General features: G+C 29.4%; 1 protein-coding gene across 3 annotated transcripts in view; it reads left to right on the top strand.

Annotated features, from left to right (window-relative positions):
* The window catches only part of Zw (glucose-6-phosphate 1-dehydrogenase Zw), a 40,206-nt gene extending 34,694 nt beyond the window's left edge, over positions 1–5,512 (top strand). For all 3 annotated transcript variants that reach the window (XM_075302150.1, XM_075302152.1, XM_075302151.1), the window contains exon 4: positions 1,344–5,512. In XM_075302150.1, the coding sequence (XP_075158265.1) occupies positions 1,344–2,418 (1,075 nt within the window). In that variant the 3' untranslated portion in view covers positions 2,419–5,512. The remainder of the gene's footprint in view (positions 1–1,343) is intronic.
* The last annotated feature ends 7,517 nt before the right edge of the window (positions 5,513–13,029 follow it).

Raw genomic sequence — 13,029 nt, forward strand, 5'->3', positions numbered from 1 at the left:
TCTATAGAAATGAAATTTTGACAAAATTTTCTATAGAAATAAAATTTTGACAACATTTTCTAGAGAAATGAGATTTTGACAAAATTTTCTATAGAAATGAAATTTTGACAAAATTTTCTATAGAAATGAAATTTTGACAAAATTTTCTATAGAAATGAAATTTTAACAAAATTTTCTATAGAAATAAAATTTTGACAAAATTTTCTATAGAAATAAAATATTGACAAAATTTTCTATAGAAATAAAATTTTGACAAAATGTTTTATAGAATTAAAATTTTGACAAAATTTTCTACTGAAATAAGATTTTGACAACATTTTTTATAGAAATAAAATTTTGACAAATTTCTATAGAAATACAATTTTGACAAAATTTTCTATAGAAATAAAATTTTGACAAAATTTTGACAAAGTTTTCTATAGAAATAAAATTTTGACGAAATTTTCTATAGAAATTAAAACATTGGTAGATTATTTTTGGCTCGAGCGGCAACCATGATTATGAACCGATATGGACCAATTTTTGTGTGATTGGGGATCGGCTATATTTATATATATATATATATATATATATATATATATATATATATATATATATATATATATATATATATATATATATATATATATATATATATATATATATATATATATATATATATAGACCGATATGGACCAATTTTTGCATTAGTTGTACCAAATTTCAGCCGAATCGGATGAATTTTGTTCCTCCAAGATGCTCCCGAGGTCAAATCTGGGGATCGGTTTATATAGGGGCTATACATAATTATGGACCGATATGGACCAATTTTTGCATGGTTGTTAGAAACCATATACTAACACCACGTACCAAATTTCAACCGGATCGGATGAAATTTGCTTCTCTAAGAGTCTCCGCAAGCCAAATCTGGGGGTCGGTTTATATGGGGGCTATACGTAAAAATGGTCCAATATGGCCCATTTGCAATACCATCCGACCTACATCAATAATAACTACTTATGCCAAGTTTCAAGTCGATAGCTTGTTTTAGTTAGCATGATTTCAACAGACGGGCGGACGGACGGACATGCTTAGATCGACTCAGAATTTCACCACGACCCAGAATATATATACTATATGAGGCCTTAGAACAATATTTCGATGTGTTACAAACGGAATGACAAAGTATACCCCCCATCCTATGGTGGAGGTTATAAAAACATCAGAATATTGCTTAAACCTTCTCCTATCAGATCACTCGAAGTAAATTTACCTGGAATTATACGAATATGCTCATATTATAAATTTTAGACTTTTTTGGCTTCATGTATTTTAAAAATCTCGTTTCCTTTTTTTCTTTGCAGTGGATGGAATCGTGTTATCATCGAAAAACCATTTGGACGAGATGATGCTTCTTCCAAAGAGCTCAGTGATCATTTAGCCTCTCTCTTCCATGAAGATCAACTATATCGCATTGATCATTATTTGGGCAAGGAAATGGTACAAAATCTCATGACCATACGTTTCGGTAATAAAATTTTGGGTTCCACATGGAATCGAGAGAATATTGCCTCAGTGTTGATAACATTCAAGGAACCATTTGGCACCGAAGGTCGTGGTGGTTACTTCGATCAGTTTGGCATTATACGTGATGTCATGCAAAATCATTTGCTGCAAATTCTTTCGTTGGTCGCCATGGAGAAACCGGTGTCATGCCATCCGGATGACATAAGAGATGAGAAGGTCAAAGTATTAAAGAGCATAAATGCCTTGACTTTGGATGATATGGTATTGGGTCAATATGTGGGTAATCCACAAGGCACTGGTGAGGCAACCAAGGGCTATTTAGATGATCCCACAGTAAATCCCGATTCAACAACGCCCACATATGCTCTGGGCGTTCTACATATCAACAATGAACGCTGGCAAGGGGTGCCATTCATATTGCGCTGTGGCAAAGCTTTGAATGAACGTAAGGCTGAAGTAAGAATACAATACCAAGATGTACCCGGCGATATTTTCGAGGGCAATACGAAACGCAATGAATTGGTTATTCGTGTTCAACCCGGTGAGGCTTTGTATTTCAAGATGATGACCAAATCTCCAGGCATTACATTTGACATTGAAGAGACTGAATTGGATTTGACCTATGAACATCGTTATAGAGATTCCTACTTGCCCGATGCCTATGAGCGTTTGATATTGGATGTATTTTGTGGTTCGCAAATGCATTTTGTACGCTCCGATGAGTTACGAGAAGCTTGGCGTATATTTACTCCCATTCTACATCAAATAGAACAAACTAAAATCAAGCCCATACCCTATGTGTATGGTTCACGTGGTCCCAAGGAGGCTGATCGTAAATTATATGAAAGTAACTTTAAATACTATGGCTCCTATAAATGGCACGGTAATAATTGGCTTAATAAGACACAATAGAGTAATAAAAACAAAAAAAAAAAAAACAATTATCGAGCCCTTGTAAGATATCTTAAGGATCATTCATCAAATATCTCTTTGAATAATACATAAGTTGTAGTAGTAGAAGATTTTCAATGTATTATAATCATTATTGCGTCTCGATGTGTTGTTGATTATTTATCCCCCCTCCCCATCATATTTTTAAGTTAGGTGCTATATTCGCTTTTCGTAGAAAATTTAAAGAGCATAAAATGTATGGTATTAATTGCAGTTTTGGCCAATATTGGCTTATCGCCTATGAATAAAAAAAATAAATTTAATTGTCTATTGATAAATACAAATTATGATGAAATAGAAGAGACAAAGTTTGAAACTCAAAAAGCTTAAAAAATCTTAATATATATTTGCTATTAAAGCAGCTATATATATTTGCTATTAAAGCAGCCATTGTCTGCTGATACATAACTGCAATTTTTAAGATCATGAAAAAAATCTTTATATTTTTTAATAAAAAGGTTTAAAAAACTTTCAATATACATTTGCTATTAAAGCAGCCATTGTTTGCTGATACATTACAATTTTTAAGCTCAAGAAAAAAATTCTTTATATTTTTTAATAAATATTAAAAAACATATCTTAAAAGTTTAAAAAGGTTTCAATTTTTAAGCTCAAGAAAAAATTCTTTATATTTTTTAATAAAAAGGTTTAAAAAACTTTCAATATACATTTGCTATTAAAGCAGCCATTGTTTGCTGATACATAATTACAATTTTTAAGCTCAAGAAAAAATTCTTTATATTTTTTTAATAAACATTAAAAAACCTATCTTAAAAGTTTAAAAATTTTTCAATATACATTTGCTATTAAATCAGCCATTGTTTGCTGATACATAACTACAATTTTTAAGCTCAAGAAAAAAATTCTTTATATTTTTCTAAAAAAATAATTTTAATAGTAAACTCATATAAAGTTAAGAAAGTTTTAGAAATTCCATATACCACTTATCAATCAAGTTTTTTGCTATTCCATTACACTCATAGAAAAAAACTCTGCTAATAATAGCAACTTCATAAAAGCAGACTTGCTGGCGAAAACTCCGTAGTTTGTTGAAAATGTCTGCTGTTTCAGCCGGGATGAAATGTGGACATTTTATTTTCGAATTTAATTTTAGCGAAATAGTTTGAAGACAGGGCAAGCCTCATCATAAAATACAAAACACAACATTAAGCCCAATCTAATGCTATCGTTAATTTTTCTTACTTCCAACAGCCTAGAAAAATACATTTTATCCGCGCAAAGAAATTGGTTGCTAAATATAGCAGAAAAGTCTGCTAAAAAAATGCCACTGAAAAAGGGAAAGCAATTATTTTTTGATGAAATAGCAAACCTTTCTGCTATATTTTTTAACTCGATTTCACCAAAATATGTTTTAGTTTTGCCGAAACAAATAAAAAGGTAAACAACACTCAAAGAAAAAAAGAAAAAAGTCTGCTAACAACACTCATAGAAAAAAATCGATGTCAGCTGTTATTTTTTTTGTTCTTCAGGGTCTAACGACCAACAAATTATAAAATTTTTTAGTTTATAAATTTTTCGCCAAAGCATATTTAAGAACCAAAAGTAGGTTTTAGTATATTTTTGTACTGTAATATACTTACAAGCTCCTAAATTAGATCAGCAAATATTTTGTTTGCTGTTAGGCTTCAATTTGATAAATATTCAGATTTTTAAGCAGAGATTTTAATTGTGTTACGATAGCCCCTAAGTTGACATTTTTATTTGTTTTAGCTAAACTAAAATATGTTTTAGGGTAACCGAGCTTTAAAAAATAGCAGACAATTTTTGCTATTTCAGCAAGCAGTGACTGCTTTCCCTTTTTCAGCAGACTTTTCTGATGATTCTACTAACAAATTTCTTTGGGAGCTATCCTAACACAACGAAAACGATGAAGGTGATTAGCTCACCCTGTTATTTGTTCAGTCAATCAGCAAACTACGGACATTTTTTCAGTGTGTCTACGATTATGATATTGCAAATTACTCGATATTTCAGGAATAACAGAAAATTATCTATTTTCTATTTATTATACTAAAATTTTAATATTCCCTTTTTACAGTAAGCAATAGCTTCTTTCTCTTTTTCAGCAGACTTTCTGTTTTTTAGCTAGCTCTAAGCTTACACAAATATTTTGTATGTTAATCTATTTGTGCAAATATTATTTAAACATTTTTTTCAATAGTCTTTAGTTTTTTTTCTCCGACGAAAACCGAATATAGTTCGTAGCTTTAATCTGCATATATGTCTCTGACATTTTTACTCCATCCAAATTTAATTGAATTAAATTCAATGTAATATATACCCAAAACTTTTTTTGTTATTTACAATCATGAAATTAATTGAGCAAATTAATCTTTAATTAAATTGTTTCAAGCTAAATTTAGACCCAACATCAATTTAAAATCAATTTATTTTTTAATTTCTAAAATTTCACTGAATTAAAAATTATTTTTTATTTTGTTGATATTTTTAATGTTTATACTCACCATAAATTTATTTTTTTTTTTCAAACGAAAATAAAAAAAAAATTAATATAGATTTTTAATACAACTACTATGCACACAGTTTCATAGTGAAAATTACAAATATGATTGAAAATACCATTATATTAATTGAATTTGCCCTTGATCTAAATCAACAAATATGCTGTGGATAACTCACCATGAAATAAACCTACTTTAGTGTCAATCATATACCAATAACCTGACTTTATGCATAATTTTTAAATCAATAATATCTAAAACTGTGGCAGTTTTCTTGATTACGAATTTAAAAATATTCAAAATAACCCACCGTTCCATGAAATCTTAAATGTAATACTCTGATAAATATACTCACAACATTCCTTATATGTATAAACATATTGTACATTTTTTGTAGAGACAGTTAAATTATTGTAAATTTACGAAAACTCTTTGCCTTTATAATCATTCATATAAATATGAACAAATACATTTATTTTATTAATATATTAAATATGGATTTGTGGTTGTTAACATCTACATATATACTTTTTACGGTTTAATGAATAAACAAGTTATTTAATAAAAATGAATTAATTTTTTTTTTTTAATTTTTCGTGTTTTTTGCACAAAACTTTTTTTTTAGTTCTTAATCTGCACTCATTGAAAATACAGCAGTTGATGTTTTTGTACTTTACGGTTTGGCGAACAACAAATTTTAATTTTTTTAGGTTTTAAAATGTTACCCAAAGCCTATTATATTACAATAGTATTAGTATAAATCTCGGGATTCGGAATTCAGATGTACGCGATCTTATCTTATTGAAGATGTAAAACATCGCTCACAATCTACCATAAGCGTAGGAAGGCCTCTGGGGAGGGGGCTTAGACCCCCCCAGAAAAAATTTAGCCCCCCCCAGAATTTGAAAACCTATTTACGATTTTACATTTTTATAAAAATTAAACAAGTATATACAACCGCACAAAGTTCCTCTAAAGACTTTCATGCACAATCGAATTACTTGGGTTGTGGTAACAGTTGCCGATGACAATGTTTGAAGTCTGATATTTATGAAATAGAACTGTGATTGAACTTATGGTTTAGTTAAATAACTAACAGCCTGTTTCTGTATGTCGAACGAGTTCAATCGATCGACTGAAATGCATAGAAACAGCTGTTTTTTGGTTATAAAGGGTGATTCTTTTGAGGTTAGGATTTTCATGCATTAGTATTTGACAGATCACGTGGGATTTCAGACATGGTGTCAAAGAGAAAGATGCTCAGTATGCTTTGACATTTCATCATGAATAGACGAACGATCTGCCACAACGTCGAATTTTCAGTGAATGGGCCCTAGAAAAGTTGGCAGAAAATCCGCTTTTTTATCGACAAATTTTGTTCAGCGATGAGGCTCATTTCTGGTTGAATGGCTACGTAAATAAGCAAAATTGCCGCATTTGGAGTGAAGAGCAACCAGAAGCCGTTCAAGAACTGCCCATGCATCCCGAAAAATGCACTGTTTGGTGTGGTTTGTACGCTGGTGGAATCATTGGACCGTATTTTTTCAAAGATGCTGTTGGACGCAACGTTACGGTGAATGGCGATCGCTATCGTTCGATGCTAACAAACTTTTTGTTGCCAAAAATGGAAGAACTGAACTTGGTTGACATGTGGTTTCAACAAGATGGCGCTACATGTCACACAGCTCGCGATTCTATGGCCATTTTGAGGGAAAACTTCGGAGAACAATTCATCTCAAGAAATGGACCGGTAAGTTGGCCACCAAGATCATGCGATTTGACGCCTTTAGACTATTTTTTGTGGGGCTACGTCAAGTCTAAAGTCTACAGAAATAAGCCAGCAACTATTCCAGCTTTGGAAGACAACATTTCCGAAGAAATTCGGGCTATTCCGGCCGAAATGCTCGAAAAAGTTGCCCAAAATTGGACTTTCCGAATGGACCACCTAAGACGCAGCCGCGGTCAACATTTAAATGAAATTATCTTCAAAAAGTAAATGTCATGGACCAATCTAACGTTTCAAATAAAGAACCGATGAGATTTTGCAAATTTTATGCGTTTTTTTTTTAAAAAAAGTTATCAAGCTCTTAACAAATCACCCTTTAAATTCAGCTGTTTGTTTCCATTTTAGTCGATCGACAGAGCTCATTCGACATACAGAAACAGGCTGTAAAGCTCCTTTATTATATTGTTTAGTCTGGTTTAGTCATCTTAATTAAAAAATAGTAATTGGTATTAAAACTATTCTTTCATAAATTAATATCTTAATAATGCTGCAAAAAAGCGTCGCCAAAAAAGAAGTGAAAATGTTCTTTTTGGGTCCGGAAGTGGTGCGAAATTGGCGGAGAAGCGATGAATGTAATAGGAACTCGTCATAGAACGAATGTCCACCGTTTCAACAGCCGTTGCAATAAATTTGCATCACTTCTTAAGGTGTGATCCGAATTCAGAGTTTTGGATGTGAATTAATATATTTTCCCAAATAAATAATTTTTATTTATTCGTTTTTTATTTGATTTTTGGTCGACCTTTTGTTAGAATTATATAAATATTTATAAAGACCTCGAGCTTCAAGAAACATTAATTTATAGTAATTTTTATATTTTTTATGATTTTTAATGCATTCTAACGCTTGTTTGAATATTTTCAAAAATTATCGATTTTTCTATAATGGATTTAATTTTTGTGGCAAAATTTGAATAATTTTTACCATTTTATTTATTCTTACTCTTTTTTTTAACTATTTGAAAAAAGAAAACAAAAATTACGCATTAAAATATGAAAAAGCTGAAGTAAAAAACTTCCTGTGTAGTTAATATAATTAACTTCTTTGTGAGGACATTTTTGGAAGTGCTTTTAAAGTTGTGCCTTTAAAACAAATCCCAATTTTTTTTGCTGGGAAAAGTGTGGAACTACTTTTAGTTGCTTTATTATATATTATTTTGATGTCTATGTTTTTATTCTTTTTTATGAAATAAAACAATAATTGAACCTATAAGTTCAGTCTAAACATTTTTAGCTAGGGGGGGCTATAGCCCCCCCCTAGGAAAATTGTCTAGCTACGCTAATGCAATCTACACTGGTCTAAGGGTCGTTTCCCTGCCAACATTTTTTGAATTTGGGGGCGCTTCTGAGAATCCCCATCACGTCGAACACAGTCGTATACGATATCCAAAACTCCTCGGAAAAGCGCCATCACTATTGAGAAGTTGTACCACGCCAAGTTACTACAAAAAAGTATCGCATGAGTGCAATTATTAGGTGCCCTTCTGGATACATTTAGAAGGACGCCAATAAGAGCCCCTTCAAGCAATCAGAGAAAATGCATTTTAAGATAGTTATAAAAGAATCATTGTGGTCAAGTAAAACACGATTGTTTAGATGTTTATTAATTTTATTAAACATTTATAAATTCTCATAAGTATAACATTTATACGACTATCACATCACATTTAACATATTTTTATGCATTAATAAAAGATTGATGTTGAGTTACAAGTTGCAATTTACATGTTGTAGCGTCTATCAGCCAGTGCTTTTATTTCCAGTGGAGGCAGCGTGTCTGGAAAAATATTTGAAAAACTATCACTTTATTCCATTTGGAAAGTCAAAAATTGTTCACCAATGTACCTTTCACTATTTTAAGCGAAATAACTATGATTTCAGCACTTCATTATCGTTTTATTTAAATAAATTATAAGAAGCTAGTTGTGCTTGGTGTTTCACAAAATATAAAATGGCTCTTGGAACAATAGTGATGGCAAAATACTTTCATGCAAATAGTGATGGCAAAATACTATCACAGTTGGCGATTGTTGCAGTGTCACTTACGAGTCTGTGGTAGCGATGAGGATTAAATGGAACTTTGAAATGCTGGCAGGGTTAACATATATTCAATGAAAACACTAATTTATTAATAAAAATCTTTAAAAACCACAAATTTAACAAATTTGGATTATTTCTCCGGGATACCGAACAATACCGGGATTCGGGATAAATCCCGTCCCGAAAATCCCGGGATTTAGGGTCGGAATTAATCCAAATAAATAAGATAGTCTGAAACTTTAAGATATGTTTTATATATTTTGCAAATCACTTACACACAAAAAAAAAATTTTCTGATTCAATCACGAAATTAATTGATCCAATTAATTTTTTAATTGAAATGTCTTCAATCACGAAAATGATAGTATCAATCATAGTTTTAATTGGGCATAGAAAAAATTCTTGATTAAAAAATTAATTGATTTCATTACCAAATTTCAATTAATTTTTTAATTGATTCAATTAAAAATTTAATTGATGTTGATTGCAAAAATCAATTAATTTATTAATTAAAAAAGGTAACTATTTTCAATTACATTTTGAATTGGCTTCGAATTTTTATATGGATTAACAATTGATTGTTTGAAAAAAAATTTTAATTAAAAATTTAAAAAAATGTTCATCACTTTTTTAACTGACTTAGTCTTCCGAATTTGATTAAAAAGTTAATTGTATCAATTAATTTATTAATTGAAAAAATTTTCAACTTCAATTAACTTTTTAATTGGAAATATTTTGGTAATATTTTTTTCTGTGTATATGCGGCACAATATATGATTAAAAAATGAAATTTGAACAACATTTTTTTTGACAGGTGTATATGTTTAGGGGTTGTTTTCATCTTTTATTGGACACTCTGTTGTAATTTTACCGGCAACATAGTTTTTGTTTATAGTTTCTTGCTCATATGCAAAACAATTTATTGATAGTTCATCGAATGAATTTATTTATTTATGTAATCAACCAACGCCCTTCTGGACAACATCCGTGCCAGCATTTCAAAATTCCGTTTCATCCTCATCGCTACCACACCAAGCGCAACAAGCTTCTTATAATTTATTTAAATAAAATCGATAATGAAGTGCTGAAAACATAGTTATTTCGCTTAAAATTGTAAAAGGTGTATTGGTGAACCATTTATATATATATATATATATATATATATATATATATATATATATATATATATATATATATATATATATATATATATATATATATATATATATATATATATATATATATATATATATATATATATATATATATAAATAAATCACCAATACACCTTTTACAATTTTAAGCGAAATAACTATATATTATTCTTTACCCAGTCTATATTTATATCACCCGCAATAATAATATCACACTTATGTTCACAAATGTTTTCAAAAGATTCTTGCAACTTTTCACAGAATTCGACCTCGGAACCAATTTCACATTTCCTTTTATTGCTAAACAGTACAGAATCCAATATTTTGATGTTACAACATTTTCCAGTATTTTGTTTTCGGTCCACACTTCCTTATAATACACTCATAGAAAAAAGTCTGCTAAAAACAGCAGTCGATGTCTGCTGTTATATTTTCGTACTTCAAGGCCAAATGAACAACAATTTATAATTTTTTAGGTTATAAACTTTTCCCCAAAGCCTATTTAAGAACCAAAAGTAGTTTTTGGTATGTTTTGCACTGTAATATACTTACAACCTCCTAAATACGATCAGCAAACATTTTGTTTGCTGTTATGCCTCAATTCGATAAATATTCAGATTTTTGGACAAATACTATAAATATTCATAAAATATTTTGTTAATTATGTTAGGATAGCCCCAAAGTTGACATTTTTATTTGTTTTAGCCAAAATAAAACATGTTTTAATGTAATCGAGCTTAAAAAATAGCAGGAAATGTTTGCTATTTCAGCAAACAGTGACTGCTGTCCCTTTTTCAGCAGACTTTCTGCTGTACCTACTAACAAATTTCTGTGGGTGTATAAAATAACTCCCCCCGTGCGACAGGAGTTTGAATAACTTATGATTTGATTATAGCAATCTAAATTGATTTCACTATTGTCCACATCTTGTGTTAAATGTGTCTCAGAAAATATCAGAAACTCAGGTTTTTCTGCTGTAGTTCATATTTCCACTTGGCTAAAATTATTAGTTAATCCTTGAATATTTGTGTACATTACACATATTGACTTTAATTGTTATTCCAATAAACCCAATCGTTTCTTTTTGACATTTAATTTATGTAGATATACTTCACACTTTTTACTGTTGGTGTAATGGTTTTCGTCTAATCCAATTTTCTATAAAAACAAAATTTTGACAAAAATTTCTATAGAAATAAAATTTTGACAAAATTTTCTATAGAAATACAATTCTGAGAAAAATTTTTATAAAAATAAAATTTTGAGAACATTTTCTATAAAAATAAAATTTTGAGAAAATTTTCTACACAAATAAAATTCTGAGAAAATTTTCTATAAAAATAAGATTTTGAGAAAATTTTCTATAGAAATACAATTCTGCGAAAATTTTCTATAAAAAAAAATTAGAAAATTTTCTATACAAATAATTTTTTTATAAAATTTTATATAGAAATAAAATATTGAAAAATTTTGGGAAAATTTTCTTTAAAAATAAAATTTTGAGAAAATTTTTTATAAAAATAAAATTTTGAGAAAATGTTCTATAGAAATAAAATTCTGAGAAAATTTTCTATAAAAATAAATTTTTGAGAAAATTTTCTATAGAAGTACAATTCTGAGAAAATTTTCTATTAAAATAAAATTTTGAGAAAAATTCTATTAAAATAAAATTTTGAGAAAATTTTCTATAGAAATAAAATGTTGAAAAATTTTCTTTAGAAAAAAAACTTTCAGAAAATTTTCTATAGAAGTATTGATTTTTTGCGAAAATGTTTTATAAAAATATTTTTTTAAAATTTTTTTATAGAAATAAAATTTTTTATGAAATTTTTATAGAAACAAATGTTTCAGAAAATTTTTTATAGAAAATTTTTTTTAGAAAATTGTATATAGAAATAGAATTTTGAACAAAGTTTTCCATAGAAATAAAGTTTTGAACAAATTTTCTATAGTAAAAAAAATTGACAAAATTTCCTATAAATTCAGTATAAAATATTTCTTTCGAATAAAAAACATTTTTTACACTAATTACAAAAATTTGAAAACCAGAACAGGAATGAATGTTTACTGTTTCAGCAACCAGTGAGTGCTTTTTCAGCAGACCTTTTTGGTGTTTTGGCAGACTTTTCTGCCGTGACTACTAAATAAATTCTTTGGGTTTATATATAGGGTAGGGTCAAAATTCCTGCTATGAGCATAATGGTATTGTGGCCCTCACGATCGAAGAGAGCAGGAAAATGTTCGAATTAAACAAAAACTATAATTAATTGTGGTAACAATTGCCACAATCCAAGTTTATTAAATCTTTTTAACATTGTCTTCTAAATTGTAAGTTAGTCCACATGAGGCTAAAGAAGTCAAATCTGATTACCAGTTTATATTGCGGCTGAATATAAATATGGCCCGACTTCGGCTTTTTTAATGGTTATTAAAGGGCATATACTGATACCAAGTACCAAATTTCAACTACATCGGGTGAACTATGCTCCTCCAGCAGGGTCCAGAAATCAAATTTGTGGGGGGTGCATATATAATAATGCATTGAAATGGATTAATTTTGCATGATTATCAGAGAGCATACTTAAAAAAATTCTAATACCACTTACCAAATTTCAGACGGATCGGATGAAATTTTCATTCCCCTAATACTAAGGACGGCTCTAAAAGACGGACGGACTTTGCTAGATCGACTCAGAATTTCACCATGAACAAAAGTATATATTTTTTGATGTCTGAGAGCAATATTTCGATGCCTCACAAATGGGATGACAAAGTTAGCATATCTCCCATCCTATGATGGGTAGTTTAAAAAATATAATACCTCAACCACATAGTGGTTTAGGATACATATATAAACCCGATGATCGACGGTTTGGCAATTCAAACAACGATTTGCCTCCTCGGCGTAATAACCTTGTTTAGGAAATCTATATTGGCATTTATTTTGGTCCTTACATTGCATTTATTTTGGTCCTTACATTGCATAAATGGATCAAATAGAAATGAATGCATGCATGTAATATGTATACCCAACAACAGAAATGGTATTTTCCAATTCCTACCTATATTAGTTCCATTATACACAATTGAATCAGTTTAGTGAACCAACG

The sequence above is a fragment of the Haematobia irritans genome, chromosome 3 (genome assembly GCF_050003625.1).
Source record: "Haematobia irritans isolate KBUSLIRL chromosome 3, ASM5000362v1, whole genome shotgun sequence".
Classification (NCBI taxonomy): domain Eukaryota; kingdom Metazoa; phylum Arthropoda; class Insecta; order Diptera; family Muscidae; genus Haematobia; species Haematobia irritans.